Source organism: Crocodylus siamensis, chromosome 2 (assembly GCF_052110815.1).
Source record: "Crocodylus siamensis isolate JL-2025a chromosome 2, ASM5211081v1, whole genome shotgun sequence".
In the NCBI taxonomy this organism is placed as follows: Eukaryota; Metazoa; Chordata; order Crocodylia; family Crocodylidae; genus Crocodylus; species Crocodylus siamensis.
In genome coordinates this window covers 288,810,315-288,825,649 of record NC_143396.1, presented here as the reverse complement: position 1 = coordinate 288,825,649, position 15,335 = coordinate 288,810,315, and the positions used below count along the sequence as shown (strand labels likewise).

General features: G+C 56.6%; 1 protein-coding gene across 7 annotated transcripts in view; it reads left to right on the top strand.

Annotated features, from left to right (window-relative positions):
• Window positions 1–15,335, top strand: part of TRIM9 (tripartite motif containing 9) — a 153,446-nt gene that overhangs the window by 80,696 nt on the left and 57,415 nt on the right. For all 7 annotated transcript variants that reach the window (XM_090034361.1, XM_090034356.1, XM_090034360.1 and 4 more), the window contains exons 2-3: window positions 11,383–11,478; window positions 13,275–13,397. In XM_090034361.1, coding sequence (XP_089890487.1) covers window positions 11,383–11,478; window positions 13,275–13,397 — 219 coding nt within the window. The remainder of the gene's footprint in view (window positions 1–11,382; window positions 11,479–13,274; window positions 13,398–15,335) is intronic.

The window sequence follows — 15,335 nt, the reverse complement described above, 5'->3', positions numbered from 1 at the left end:
AGAAATTGCTAAAAAAAAATGTGAAATTATCCAAAAGCTTGCAGAAAAAGATAATTTTCTTTTCTTTTCTTTTCTTTTTTGCCATTTCTCGGTGTAATAAAAGGTATCCTCTCTGAACCAAGAGGTTTAAATTTTTGCAAAGTAATCCCTTTCCTTTCAACATGCTGGGGGGAAAATGTGCCTGGGAGTCCAGCTCTACGGTCCCCAGACCAGCCACGACTCCTACAGCTTCAAGACTGCCAGGCTGGGAGCAGGGTGCTCTGGGACCTGCCATTTGAGCCCAGAGAGCCATGGCCAGAGCCCTGCATAGCAGGAAGCCTGCCAGTCGTGCTCAATGGACTAGACAAGGTGCTTTGGTCCCCTGATGGGTGCCTCCTTCCCTGTGCATTTCTGGGAGAAAGGATCTGGCGAGCTCATCTGCTTTGCGTGTGGGCACGGAGGAGTCACAGCCAGGTGCAGTGGGTTAGGAGCAGGACGGTGGCAGCTCAGCGTGGGCTCTATGGGCTGATGCTTGGCAGAGTGCATCGCACTGAGCTTGGGAAGAGCAGGGGGAAGACGTTTGCATGGGAAGGTGTGTTCAGGATCTCTCGCGCTGCCTTCCCAGCCCTGTCTCCAGCCTCGTCTCCCCGAGGGAGCTTGCAGCAAAGACAGATCGCTCCACATAGCTGCTTTGCATTACCTGCTACACGACAGGCATGTCTAGACAGACAGCCAGATATGGAGTCACTCCCAGGCGTCACTTCTGTGTAGGATGCCCACATTCAGGCCTGAATGTCGGGGACGTGTCTCTAATCCATGCAAACAGCAAAGAGTATGCCTATTGATAGGGATCCCTGTGAGATGCAGGCCAAGGGTGGCCAACTGCTGCATGGGGCACGTGAGCCCTGGACACTTAGTAAAGATGGGCACCAAGATGGAGTCGGGGGCCCTCCGTTGTGTAATAACTGTGGATTATTCCTGTTGTGTTGTGCCACTGATTGCATGATTATGTGGCCAGGTTGCTACTTAGGATGTGATTAATTGGTTAATCACGTCTTAAGTGTAACGCCTGCCAAGGGCCTGCGTGGCTGGAGGCTCAGCCCCCCTGTGCCTGCTCCAGTAGCCCAGGGTGCAACTTAGATACCCCTTGGAGGGACAGGGTCAGAGTGACACTGGGGAGGGGGTTGGCGCTTAACTTGTGGTGCATCAACCAAAACATTTAGCTGCCCATCACAGAGGCCTCGCTAGGGTGGCCACTGACCCATCCCCAGAATATAGGAACTCCTTGCCACCCCTCCCACAGCCCTTTCAGTCTCTGAAATCCCAGTACATACCCCCCACAAACCTGCTCCCAGCTCACTCCCCCATTAGTGCTCTTCCACCATGGTTTTCAGGCACTTACAGAGCGATGATACCCATGCCCCATAAATCAGGGCCTGCAATATGCTGCCAGCCGTTGTGAATTTAGAAATCGCATCGATAAAGGTTTGACTGTTCAAAAGCCTCCCTGAGATCCACAGATAGGAAAGAGCCTGGGGAAGATTTATGGTGGCATAAAAATGCGTTATGAAGATTGCCCTGGGAAAAAAAATGCCATGCTAAGATGCTAACGATGGGATTGTACATGTAACACGCTTGTGCTGGGTCCCTACACTAATTGCTGGTGTGACTGAAGTGCAGCGTGTGGTCTGTCATAGGGCTGCGCTCCCAATATTGGTTATTCCCTGGTCCGGGTTTCCTGGTGTCTAGTACAGCTGGGATGTGGGTCCACTGCTTCATAGGAGGGAGGGGAGCAGGGCCCAGTGTTGCATTAGGAGGTGCACGTGGCTGGGCACTGGATTATTCAGGCTGTCTGCTTTGCATCTCTGCTAGGATGCTGTCGCCACAGCTTTGCCTGCATAGCTCTAGCAGCAGCACCCATGTCGTGTAGACCAGCCATGAGGATCCATTTGTGCAGGGTTTGGGGAGGTGTTGGACTCTCCCGCATCAGCAGGACATAGCTCCCGCAGGAATGGTTCAGTAGGTGGTCTCTCGTGGCCCCTTCCTGCCCTATGGTTTATCATATTATGATCTGGCCTTCTCTGCATTGCCATCTCGCCTCAACCTCTCCGCAGATCCCCCACCCTGGCCTGACCCCAGGCCCGCACCGCACCCTGGCTGGACCCTTTGCCTTGCAGTCCAGCCAGTCCCAGGCCAAGCAGGTCTCTGCTGCCCCTCTCTGTGACTGCTGGGCCTGGCCAGCCGTGCAAAACCGAGCAGGGGCTTGGGCACAGGTCCTAATTTTGTGGATCACCGATAGGGCGTGGGTTCATGCCAGGTAGCGTCAATCCACCTCACCACCAAAGCGCAGATCTCACTGCAGAAGGGGCTTGGTTTTCACTTTGGAAATGGCTCTTTCCTACCGCAAAGAGCTGACCCCAGGAGGCCCAGGGACCAGCTGGCACCAGATCACCTCGGCCTGGGGGCTGACACCAAGTCCTGCCCTTGTTCCCTCGCAGAAAGGCTGCGCGGGAAAACCCTCATACAGCCAGCCCCAGGGATGGCATCCCCAGAGCTTTGCATGAGAGCAAGTGGGTCAAACATACAGCCCATAGAGCTGTTCCTCCAGCCTCCTAATGGCTGGGAATTCGGGGCTGGCCTGGGGTCTGCCCCAGAAGTCAGGGTCACAGGGACCCATTGGGGACAGCCTTCAGTGGCAGGGGTGAGCACTTGCCCTACCACTGTACCTTGTCCTGCCGTCACCACCACTGTCCCCACTGCCACCAGGGGCCTGGGGAAAGCAATCCTGGGTGCAGTATCAGTGCCTTTAATGCCACACCCATTTACACCCACAGAGGGTTTGGCCCCCACGGCACGGCATTCCCCGGGGAATGACACCATGGGGCCTGATCCTGGTATCACTCCTCCACGCCACTTCTTCTCCAGGTGCAGCTTGTGGTGCACACCAGAGGCAGGCCTGGGAAACGGACCTCAGCCTCAGCCCCTTATGCTTTGTGCAGGGTGGGGAGGGGGTGCATTTGGGCAGGCTGCATCACTTATTAGCAATGCACTCCCTGATTAACTCCACAGCCCTAATGACTGGCAGCATAAATCTCAGCGGAGATGCAGAAATCACCCAGGCTGCGCGAAAGCTCTTGAAGACAGCAGCCACAAGGTCATTTGCTGGGCCATTAAGCCGCTGCCCCTGGTTTACAAGCTAATGTCCCTGAGCCCTGCACTCCTTTATTTTTAATTTCAGCCCGGCCAGCGCTGTGTTGCCAGGCACCAGGCGATGGTGACCTGGCGTCCCCTCCTGCACCGTCAGTCACAGTCATATCCTCCCATTTCCCTTGTTGTGCCAGCCACTGGCAGGGATCTGTAGGAAGATGCTAAGGCAGAAAAATCAACTCGCAAGCCCTGACCAAAGGCGAGACTCTGCGAGACCGTCATACAGAAGCACCAGGGCTAACATCGGCTATGCAGGGCACGCTGCCGGCAGAGAAGTCAAGCGAGACACCTGTCACCGATGCGGGAGTGGGCGAATTTGCCTTTGCATCTCAGCTGTCTCCGGAGAGATGCGGGGAGCCAGCTGAGCTGCACGCCCGGCCGATGCTGAATGACGTCTAACAGGGCAGCTGGGCAGCAATTCGGACTCAGCCCTTGTCCCCAGAGTCAAGACGGGGTGGGGGAATAGCTTGTACTGGACCGAGTTGTGTCACTGAGGCTCAGAGGCAAGCTTTGAGGCTTCAAGCAGCCGTCATCACGTCTAGGAAAGCAGCAAAGTCCAGGCTCGCACAAGTTAGAGGAGAGGCTCCAGCTCATCCCGCTTGCGTTAAGAACGTGACCACCTGAGAGGCAAGGAGGCCATCGCCTCTGCAACAGGTTGCAACCAAATAGCAAGTCTGATGCCGGTCCACGCAGCTCAGAGGTGTGAGGCGAGATCAGGTCTTTCACTAAACCAGCTTGCAGAGCCGGGAGAGATGGGAGACGAGCTCTGGGGCCTCTAGCACCCGCCTCTGCTGGAAGGAGCTCTCTGCCATCGTGCCTGTGGTCTGTAATGGAGAGGAGATGGACGTGCTCCATGTTTCTGGCCGCAGAGGGTAGCCGGCGATCCTGGTTAGGGTGCGAGATCCAGAGCCTGCATACAGGGGCATCTCCGCCACGTTCCCAGACAAGAACGGGGCACGTGGCAAAGCGGCTGCGCGTGGTGTCGTCGGCCTGTCCGTGCAAGGCAGAGACTAGCATGGTACGCGTGCGACCAGGAGCGCAGCACGGGCTCCCAAAGCTGCCGGGTGTGCCCAGCTGCCCTCACCAGGAAGCACACTCAGCCCAGCCTCCACAGGTGAAAGACGCCCCCGACACCTCCATGCACAGCACTCAGCGCAGTCACAGGTGCGTGGGGATTGGCACAGGAGGGAAATGTCTGCCAGCTGTTCGTCATAGCCTCCCACCCACCCCTGCCGCTTGTAAAAGGGGAACAAGACCCAACCTTGTACCCCGGCTGCCTCATCCTTGGTGTGTGCCTCTGCTGGCCTCTCTGGCTACCTGACCTGACCTGGCTTGCCCGTGGACCCTGAGTTCAGCCTCACCCTTTGGCTCCCTGACCTGACTCTGGTTGGATCTCCTGGATCCCTGACCCAGCTGGCCTCCTGGCCCTGACCTGGTGTCCCAGGCACGTCTTCTGACTTCTTGGCTCCACTACAGTCCAAATCTTCAAACTCCCCCTGGATCCTGGTTGCTTCTTGCAACCATGGTGGCCCCAGACCTGGCATGACACCACCTGCCACATGGGCATTGTCACCTGCCCCACTGCCCCTCCCTGCTGCACCTGTAAGGAAGATGGGAGTTTTAGAGGGGGATTGGCAGTGCTTCTTTTTTTTATGTAAAGCCAGGACATGGAGCGGGGACTCTAGGGACCCAGATCTTTGCCACTGGCTTCCTGTGTTACCTTGGGCACATTCCTCTGCCTCCTTGTCCCCACCCTGACTCTTCTCTGTAAAAGTGTCTGGGCCTGGGGCTGCTGTCTGTGTGTGCCCGTACGCAGAATAATGTAGTTCTTGTGGGAGGCATCAAAGCGACATTACTGAGACACCTGGGTTACATGATGTTGGAGCATTATTCTAATATTATAAAAGCCTTAGTCTGTCTGCAATGTTTATTCGCACTCTGATTGGCTGTCTTGGCAAGAACTGAAAGGGAGGGGAGGTGGAGGGAAGGAGGAGAGGGGAGGGGGCAGTTCCTGTTAGCTGCGGCCACCACCCCGCTGCCGCCACCCTGCGTCTGCAGCCACCGTATTGGGGCCATGCCCCCAGCTGTCCGCCGCCATGCTTAGGCCCGTGGTCACCACCAGGCCACTAGGTGTGGGGCAGCGGTGGCATGGGCACAGCGGAGGCTGCGGAGGGGAGTGGGCCCAGACCCAAAGCTGCAGGGAATGGGAAGGGGGAACAGGATGGGGCTTAAGGACGGCCCTGACACTCCCTGGTGGTTACCTTAATCCTGCCTTGCTCTTACTCCAGCCTCTCAGCGTCGGACCCTGCTGCCTTACCAGCAATGCCTTGGTGGTATTAATCCAGAGGAGAGGCTGCCCTTGAAGGTGGTGAGCTCTGGGCGCTCTCTCTATAGTTTGTTCTTCCTTGGGCTCAACTTGGCCCAGTTGGTTCAGGGCTCAGACCCTGCTGCCTACAGTCTCTCAGCCCTGGGCTCCGACCCCACTGCACTGGGGCTTTGCCTGTCCTCAACACCGGCTCTCCCTGTGCGGTTCTGGCCCCTCTCGATACAGGCTTTCTACCTGAGGATCAGCCCTCTCTGGCTCCAGTTGCTTTAAGGGCTAAATTTGTGGCCTCCATCCTCCCCTACAGCCATGCCCAGGCCTCACAGATGTTTCGTCAGTGATCTTTGGGTCTTTAGGGGCCTCGTCCCTCTTGGCTTTAGCCCATCGTTGTTCTGGCTGCAGGCCTCCAGCCCTGGCCCGCTTGTTCTGGCTTGATTTTTTTTGGCCTCCACCTTCCCTGTATCTCCGTCCCCAGGTTCCCCAGCTCTGTCCCAGGGTTTGTTCCAGCCCCTTGGGGTCCCGGGCCCTGGCAAGGTAGCTCACAATTTATCCTAGCTCCCTGGCATCCCTGACCCAGGTGATGCTGCTGACAGGTGGGCCCAGCCAGCCCCCACCCAGCATCCCTGGCCCAGGTAAGGCTGTTCTCAGTCTATCCCAGCCCCTGCCCACCCCCTGGCACCTTTGACCCAGGGCAAAGCTACTCCCCATGTAACCCAGCCCCCTGGCACCCCTGGCCCAGAACAAGGCTGCTTTTGCTTTGTCGGCCCCTAGCCCTTGAACTAGGCTAAGCCCCTTGAGTACCTGCCTCTGCAGGGCCACCGTCGTCTGCCTCTAAACCGATTGTCTTTAGCCTCATGCAGCCTTCTGGATCCCAGATCTGGGAAGGTCTTTATTTGGGCTTCAGGCTCCCCTACCGTGGGGTACTTTTCACGCACCCCGACCTGTGGCCGCCACACCACCCCCACCAGCTGCACCCATTCCTCTGCGCCAGCTCCCATGCGCTCATAAGCCCCTGTTACCAGACTTAACGCTAGGCTTTAGATAATGGCACTGAATTCATAAAAGCTTGAACAAGAATAGCCTGCTCCTTGAAGAGAGCGTTTATGGAGCACAGCAATTTGTAATTTCAAGTACGCGACAAGGGACAGAAAAAAAACAACTCTGCCTAAGCTAAGACACAGGTGAATAAGACACGGCGACAACACACAATTAGTCTAACTTAAAATACAATATAATAAGCTAAAAAGACAACAGAAAGCCTTGCATGGGGCTTGCATAGTCCTAAGGGCAGCATGGCTCCTTGCAGCCAGATATTCAGAAGGTCTTTCTAGGAGATCCACAGGTCTCCTTAGGTGGTGAAGGCAGTCCCATGGCCTCGTCTTTGCCTGGGTTGTTATAGGGATCTGCACCCCCATCTCCCCCTTGGGCCCTCACATGTCCCAGGTCTCTCATGCATTCAACATCGCTGTCTCTTGCCGGTTCTTAGGTATTTCAGTCTCTCCCCCTTACAGGTTTTACTTGAAATGCAAATGTAGTCCCCTGCCTTCTTCCCCTCCCCTGCTACCTCAGGTGACACACTTAACATCTGTCGTGGTAGCTTCAGCCCACACTTGTGATGACTGTGTCAGGCCTTTGCCCACAGCCCACTCCAAGGGCTCTCAGGGTCCCAGCAACTCCGACCCTGTAGCCTCCGGCTCTTGCAGCTTCCCCAAAAACCAGTGTTGCCACCCAGGCCATCAGGTAATTCACTCCCAGCAAGAGTCAGGGCCAAACTGAGCTCCCTGGCTGAGGGACTTCAAAGTGGGTCGTGAATATGACTCTTCCCCGGGTGATCACCCTGTGACCCTCGCTGTAGGCAGGTGCCGGAGGGTAAAAGGAAGTCACGTAGGAGGCTCTGGCCCCGGAGGGATCCGAATCCACAGCCCCTGCCTCCCAGGACAGTGCCCGAACCACCAGACTACCAGTGAGACCCGGGTAACTTAGCCTGGAGCTAGCGGTGCCCCCAAGCCCCATCTGGCCATTCACCCTGGCCGCTTGTGCCTGCAACGGGATGTTGCTGCTATCCTCATGTTCTCACAGATCTTGCCAAGAGTCATTGAATCAGAGACCCTTGCATAGTCTAAGGAAATAAAGCTTGCAGCGGGGGTGCATACCGTGATCTGCCGCTGGGATGCAGACTCAGGGTAGCATAGCGTATCAGAGCTACCCTCTGGCATCTGGAAAAGTCCCTTTGGAGTGGGGAACACTGCAGACTTGTTCTGTTTCCTGCACCAGGCTGATAGTCTACTTAGGAAAAGCAGGGGTGGGACTCTATCAGCATTTCACAGCAGCAGTGGGTGCTCAGGTCACTTGTGGCCTGGCGTTAGGTGCTGGAGTTTGAAGCTCGGAGCCTCTTTGTCCACTGAGGGTGCAAATTGTCACTCAGAGAGTGGGAGGTCCTCACACCCGCCAAGGCTTAGTATGGCGCCTGGCACAAGTACTCTCCATACCCCGGCAATGAGCCCCACGCTTGGGAGGGAAGATCCTGATGGCCCCTCCAGGGGAAAGAGAACAGCTGGGGGGTGCGGGGGCTGCTCCGGGGGGAGATGTAACACAGGGACCTGCTCCCCTGCAACTCGGGTCTGCGCCGCTGCAGAATCGGGGTAAGGGAGAGATGAAAACCAGGCCAGTGGGTGGGTCTGTGCAGTCAAAGGGGAGCCTGGGCCCATTGGCCAGGTGGCTGCAAAAGGGCTCGTGCACCCTGAGCTGCCTTGGCCAGCCTCCGTGGAGGTGCAGCCTTTTCCTAAGGAGGTGCACCTCATGCACGCCAAGGGCCTTTCTGCAACCGTCACCCCCATGTGGACCCCCATTGATGCAAAAGGGGCCATTCGAGCTCTCAAAATCTGGGTGACAGGGTCTGGGCCTCACAAGTCCCGTGAGGCATCTCCACTGCACACGCCCGTGGGGCCAGAACAGGGCCAGAGGCACAAAGCCCCAAGTCCCTGGGGGGAAGCAGGCACCCAACTCCTCCTGCTCTACAAGCCAGTGAGAGTGAGACACCCACCCCAGGGTGTTGTGATTGATGGCAGTCACTCATCGTGGTGCCCTGTGACCAGTGGGGTCCCTCAAGGCTCTGTCCTGGGACCCATATTGTTCAACATCTTCATTAATGATGTGGACATTGGAGTCAGGAGTGGACTGGCCAAGTTCGCCGATGACACCAAACTTTGGGGCAAAGCATCCACGCCAGAAGATAGGCGGGTGATCCAGGCTGACCTGGACAAGCTCAGCAAAAGGGCAGACGAGAACCTGATGGTGTTTAACACCGAAAAATGCAAGGTTCTCCACCTTGGGAGGAAAAACCTGCAGCATCCTTATAGGCTCGGCAGTGCTATGCTGGATAGCACTACAGAAGAAAGAGACTTGGGGGTCATCATTGACCACAAGATGAACATGAGCCTGCAATGCGATGCTGCGGCTAGTAAAGCGACCAAAACGCTGGCGTGCATCCATAGATGCTTCTCGAGCAAATCCCGGGACGTCACTCTCCCCTTGTACTCGGCCTTGGTGAGGCCACAGCTGGAGTACTGCGTCCAGTTTTGGGCTCCAGTTTTGTGGAGAAGCTTGAGAGAGTGCAGAGGAGAGCCACGCGCATGATCAGAGGTCAGGAAAGCAGATCTTACGACGACAGGCTGAGAGCCATGGGACTCTTTAGCCTGGAAAAGCGCAGGCTTAGGGGTGATCTGATGGCCACCTATAAGTTTATCAGGGGTGACCACCAGGATCTGGGGGAACGTCTGTTCACCAGAGCGCCCCAAGGGATGACGAGGTCGAACGGTCACAAACTCCTGCAAGACCGTTTCAGGCTGGACATAAGGAAGAATTTCTTTCCTGTCCGAGCCCCCAAGGTCTGGAACAGTCTGCCAGCGGAGGTGGTTCAAGCACCTACATTGAACACCTTCAAGAGTAAATTGGATGCTTATCTTGCTGGGATCCTATGACCCCAGCTGACTTCCCGCCCGCTGGGCAGGGGGCTGGACTCGATGATCTCCCGAGGTCCCTTCCAGCCCGAATGTCTACAAAATCTGTGAAGTCTATGAATTGGCAGCAGTTATCACGGGGCCCCTAGCACAGCTGTACGAGCACTTGTGGTGCTCTGGCCACTGTGGTCCCCATCTTCAAAAAAGGAAGGAGTGAGGACCCAGGCAACTATAGGCCCGTTAGTCTTACTTTGATCCCAGGGAAGCTCTTTGAGAAGATTATCAAGGAACACATCTGTGAAGGGCCAGCAGCAGGGATGATGCTCAGGGGCAACCAGCATGGTCTCATTAGGAGCAGGTCCTGTCAGACCAACCTGGTGGTCTTCTACGATCAGGTCACAGAATCACTGGATGTAGGTGTCGTGGTGGACGTAGTCTTTCTGGACTTCAGCAAGGCCTTTGACACTGTCTCCCTCCCCATCCTCATTAAAAAGCTAGGTGACTGCAGCATTGATGTCTACACAGTCAGATGGGTCGCTATTTGGCTGGAGGTCCGCACCCAGAGAGTGGTGGTGGATGGGTCATATTCAACCTGGAGGGACGTGGGCAGTGGGGTCCCCCAGGGCTTGGTCCTCGGGCCTGCGCTGTTCAATCTCTTTATTAGCAACTTGGATGAGAGGGTGAAAACCACCCTGTTCAAATTCACTGATGATACCAAGATCTGGGACAAGGTGGGCACGCTAGAAGGGAGGGACAGGATACAGCTGGACCTGGACGGGTTACAGGGGTGGGCGGATGAGAACAGGATGGGATTCAACACCGACAAGTGCGAGGTGCTGCACCTGGGGAGGAGGAACCAGCACCACACCTACAGGCTGGGGAACTCCCTTCTCGTCAGTGCACAGAGGCAGAAAAGAGATCTTTGAGTCATCATTGATGCCAAGATGAACGTGGGCCGGCAGTGTGGGGACGCAGTCAGGAAGGCCAACCGCACCTTGGCATGCATCCACAGATGCATCTCGAGCAGGCCCAGGGAGGTGATCCTCCCCCTCCATGCGGCACTGGTCAGGCGGCAGCGGGAGTACTGTGTCCAGTTCTGGGCGCCGCACTTCAGGAGGGATGTGGACAGCATGGAGAGGGGCCAGAGGAGGCCACTCGCATGATCGGGGGCAGGAGGGCAGGCCCTACGATGAGAGGCAACGGGACCTGAACCTGTTCAGCCTCCACAAGAGAAGGCTGAGGGGGGACCTGGTGGCCATCTATAAACTTACCAGGGGGACCAGCGGGGAATGGGAGAGACCTTGTTCCCCTGAGCGCCTCCCGAAGTAACAAGGAATAATGGCAGAGGGGAGATTCAGACTAGATATCGGGAGGCGCGACTTCACGGTCAGGGCGGCTAGGGTCTGGAACCAACTTCCACGGGAAGTGGTGCTGGCCCCTGCCCTGCGGGGCTTTAAGAGGAGGCTAGACAATTACCTGGCTGGGGTCATATGAGCCGAGTTTTCTCTCCTGCTCAGGGTGGGGGGGTCAGACTAGAAGATCTGCAAGGTCCCTTCTGACCTTACTTCTATGAATCTATGAATCCACACACCCAGGAGATCTAAACCTGAGCGGATGGGCCAAGGCCACCCAGGAAAGTCTGCCGTGGAGCTGGGAATTGACTTTCAGCCTCTCGCCGGCTCAGCAGTTGCCCTAGTCATGGGACTCCCCGCAGGGGCAGCATCCAAGACTTGCTAATGGTCATGCAAACACCGAGGGTGGCATGAGACCCAGACTCCTAGTGCTATGCCACAACCGCTGGGCAGTGCTGTCTCCAGCCTGGGCATGAGCCCAGGTATGTGCTCCTTGGTGCACGTGAATGCCCTGTGTCCCCTGAGGATTGCTAACCTGCCTTTTGTCACCTTCTGTTTTCAGAGCCAGCTTTCCCAGGCGCTGAATGGGTTGTCCGACAGAGCCAAGGAAGCGAAAGAGTTCCTAGTGCAGCTGCGAAACATGGTTCAGCAAATCCAGGTATGGTCCCATCCCGTCCTGACAGGGAAACACCCCTCCACACATGCCCTGGGCATGTTGATACGCCCTGACAGGGGCCTCTTCTCCTTTGGCTTTGTGACTTTCCTGACCAAATGCACAGAGCCAGCCCCTTCAGTGCCACCTTCTGCAGCCCTCCGCTGTGCCCGCACTGCCAGGCTGGCCTTGCTGCTCACCTCTGCTCTCTGGGGTTGTTCAGCCAGCAAGAAGCAGCTCCCGCAGCCAGGCTCCCAAGCCCCTGGGCTGGGCATGGGGCAATGCTGACTCCAGGTGCCAGTTTGGGGGCTGGCGTAGGGTCTGGTGTCCTCAGGACAGCCGATGACCCAGTGGGGGAAGTCACTGCTTAGAAGACGCTTTCTTCCAGCCTCTCTGGCCAAGTGGAGCCACATCAGTGAGTCCGTCTGGTTTGTAAGCTGTGGCACGTTTGCCTCCAGCCTGCCATGCTTCCCCGTTTCCCCTGAGCAGGGCTCGCAGTGCAGGTAAAACCAAGCCGCTTGGCAAAGGTCTATATAGCTTTCCTCCTGCCCCCGATAAAATAAGCCCCTTCCACTCACTTCCACTGGGTGCAGTGGAGATCGGCTGCTCGGGAAAGTAGGAGTTTGGGGAGCCGTCCCGGGTGGTCAGAGCAGTCAGGAGCACCCCCTTCTCCCACCCAGCAGGGCTCTCAGGGTCCATCCAAGCCCTGTACCCATCCTCCTGGCAGCCGAGGCTTTATGGACATGATCACCTCACTGGGATCTTGGCAAAGCTGCGCGAAGGTGCCCAGCTCCTGGCAGCCCTCCCCTCTGCTCTCCATGCCTGAGCTACGCTCCCTGCAGAGGGGCTGGGGATGTGCCACCAGGACAAGCACAGGCAGCTGCGGCAGAGATTTGCAGGGGGAGCTGGGTTGCATGCGCCAGCCCGCGGCGGCAAGCCCCTGCCCTTCTCACGGGGCGCCTGGTATTTATGGGGCAGCAGCAGGTCAGTGGTATTGCTCAACCCTTGAAACACTGGGACAGGTCTCCTCCCCCAGATCTTCCCATTCCTGTCCTGAGACTTGCCCAAGGAGACTCATCTTGGTCTTCTGCAGCACGATACCACCTGGCTGCCTTAACCCTTTGCCCTCTGCACTCCTGGTTCCTTCCCCTACCACTGACTGCGTGCCCCAACTGCCGCGCCAGCCCACAGCGAAAGCCATCTCTGCTGTCATAATATTGCCAGGTCCCAGCCCAGCTCTCAAGGCAGAGAGCTGCAGATGCAGGAAGAGGACTTCATCTCCTCCCGACCCCCTTTGTGCACTGAACCCAGGCTAGAAGCCCTGCCCTGAGACCTAAAAAAACCTGGATGCGACTCATTCACCTCTGGGATAAACGTGGGTGGACGGAGCGTGGACCTGGTCATTGCTCTCGAGCTTACTCCTTGTAGCACCTTGGTTCATAGCGGGACCAACACAGTCAGGCTCTTCTCAGCATCGAGATTTGCCATCCCCTGCAGGAGTCAGTGCATGTGCCATTACACAGGCCCTACAAGCAGATCCTTACTGGTACAGATCCTTTTGCACTGAGCAGTCACACCCTACTCTGGCCAAAGCCTACAGGGATTCCTGGGAGCGTTGCCTGAGGGCGCGTTGCTGGATTTGGCCCGGGTTTGTGTGATAGCTGAAAGGCCCATTTCTCCCATGGGGAACTGCGAGCAGTGATTAGCAGTCCCTCGTCCCCTCCAGGGTCCGAAGCCCCACTCCCCCCGCGGAAAGATGCTGGTCGAACCCCGCGGCTGTGAGCATGTGCTGTGTCCCACAGGAGAACAGCGTGGAGTTCGAGGCCTGCCTGGTGGCTCAGTGCGACGCCCTCATCGACGCTCTCAACAGGAGGAAAGCCCAGCTGCTGTCCCGCGTCAACAAGGAGCATGAGCACAAGCTGAAGGTGAGTCCTGCGCGTTCCTTCGTAGGGGGCTGAGCATCCGACCCTGGGGATGTTCCCCTCAGCTCCTAATGCACCACAGCACAGCCACGGGTTGTGATGCTTGTTGCAGTGAAGGGGTTAAAATTGCAACCTTGCATGGAGCGTTCCCAGTATCAGAGACCCCCATGGGAAAGGTAAATCCTGAAGGAAGCTCTTGGCGCATCTTTCCCAAGGCTGGCTCCCGTTCTTCCAGCTGTGCACACGCGCGCCACACATGCACACGCTATCATGCCAGCGAGGCTCTGACTAGAAGATGCCTTTCGGAGCATTTGCTGAGATGTTGAAATCCGGGGTAGTTCTGCACCAGATCACAAATCAAACCCCGTAGCCGCATTGCTTGAGGCGAGTAGGCGGCAAGGGGTGTGGGCCAGCCACCAGCCGAGCTGCGTAAAGCAAAGTGCTGTATCCCAGGATGAGCTCAGGTCCTGCTGAGGGAGACACTTGAACCTGGATCTCCCACATCACAGGGCATCCACACTGGCACGGTTACGGATCGGTCCAGCCTCCATACGATTTCAGGTGGCCAAGAATGAGCCAAGTACAGTCCGCCCTACAAAGGGTGCTGCACCCTTCACACCCAGTGTTTTCAGCAGGCGCAGGTTATACTAGTTATTTGTCACTTTTCTGCAGTGCCGTGAGTGTGCACAGGGCTTAATGGAGCCACAGCTGTGGGATGGCATGGCTCTTCCCCTGACTAGCTTAGGATCCTGAACTTGCAAGGCACATTGAACCTGCACTGCAAGGCAGAGAGTGCCCTCAGCGTCTGTTAACAGCCAGAGCTGAGAGCACCTAGCATCTTGTCAGATTATCCCATAGCATGGACACGATACTAAGACGAATGGAGCAGGAGGAGCACTGGGGTTGTGTTGGCTGTGCCTGGCACACAGTGACAGGGTTTGTAACCCTGCACGGGAGACCGGGACTAGGATTGCAAACAGCAGCCGAATGAAAGGTCCCTTGAGGGCCAACCGACTGACTGTTTCTGGCTTCACCAGCTGTGAAAACTGAAACTACAGAGGAGAGTCACTGCAGGCTGGGCAGTGAGAAGGTAAAGAGCTTCTTGGGTGCGTGCTCCCTGTGGTGCAGGGTTTGGGGTTAGGGTTAGGACGACCTGCAGACCTGCATGGGGTATTAGTGCCCATGGGTGGTTGAGGACTGAAGTTGGAGGTTATTCAGGGTATGGCTTGAGATTGGGCTGCAGCCTCGTGGGCTGATTCCTGTTTCTGTACAAGGACCTGGAGCAGGATTCACCTCCTAGCTTCCACTTTATTCCACTTGATCTGCCGGGACAAGGGGGGTGCAGCTCTCTCTGGCGGGTCTAGCCACATCTCAGCAGGCTCACAGCAGTCCCTCCGAAGCAAGCCCCCAAGGCCCAGACGTCCTTGGCTCCAATGTTAAGGTGTAACTATGTTCTGCTGAGCTTTCGGGACCCATCATTTGAAAGTCTTTTAGTGAGTCAGCTTCAACCAAATAATGAGGAAGGTCTCTTGTGTCCTCTCTCCCTCCACCTGCATTTGGCCCCTGGCACTGCCCCATGCCGCCGGCATGGCGTCTTACTTGTTTTGGCCGCTTCTCGGCATGTATCAAACACAACTATCCTGCGCTGGGAGCTGATTGAGCCTCCCCGCATTGCCATTAGTCCCATGTTTGCCTTCGACGTGCAGCGAACAGACTCTCTAGCTTATGGGAACCTCAGACCTCTGCATCCTACAGTTCATGTCTTTGCAAGGCCTGCCATGCCACCCCTTTCCACATTTGCACCCCTTCCCTCTTGCTCACAGAGACACCGTGCCTTCATCCCTGCCTTTCAGTCACCACCTCCTTTGTTCTTCAGTCTTGGTCTCCCCTCCAAGATCAGGTCACTTGCTTCGCCCTCTGGGAGATAGGAGTTTAAATGCA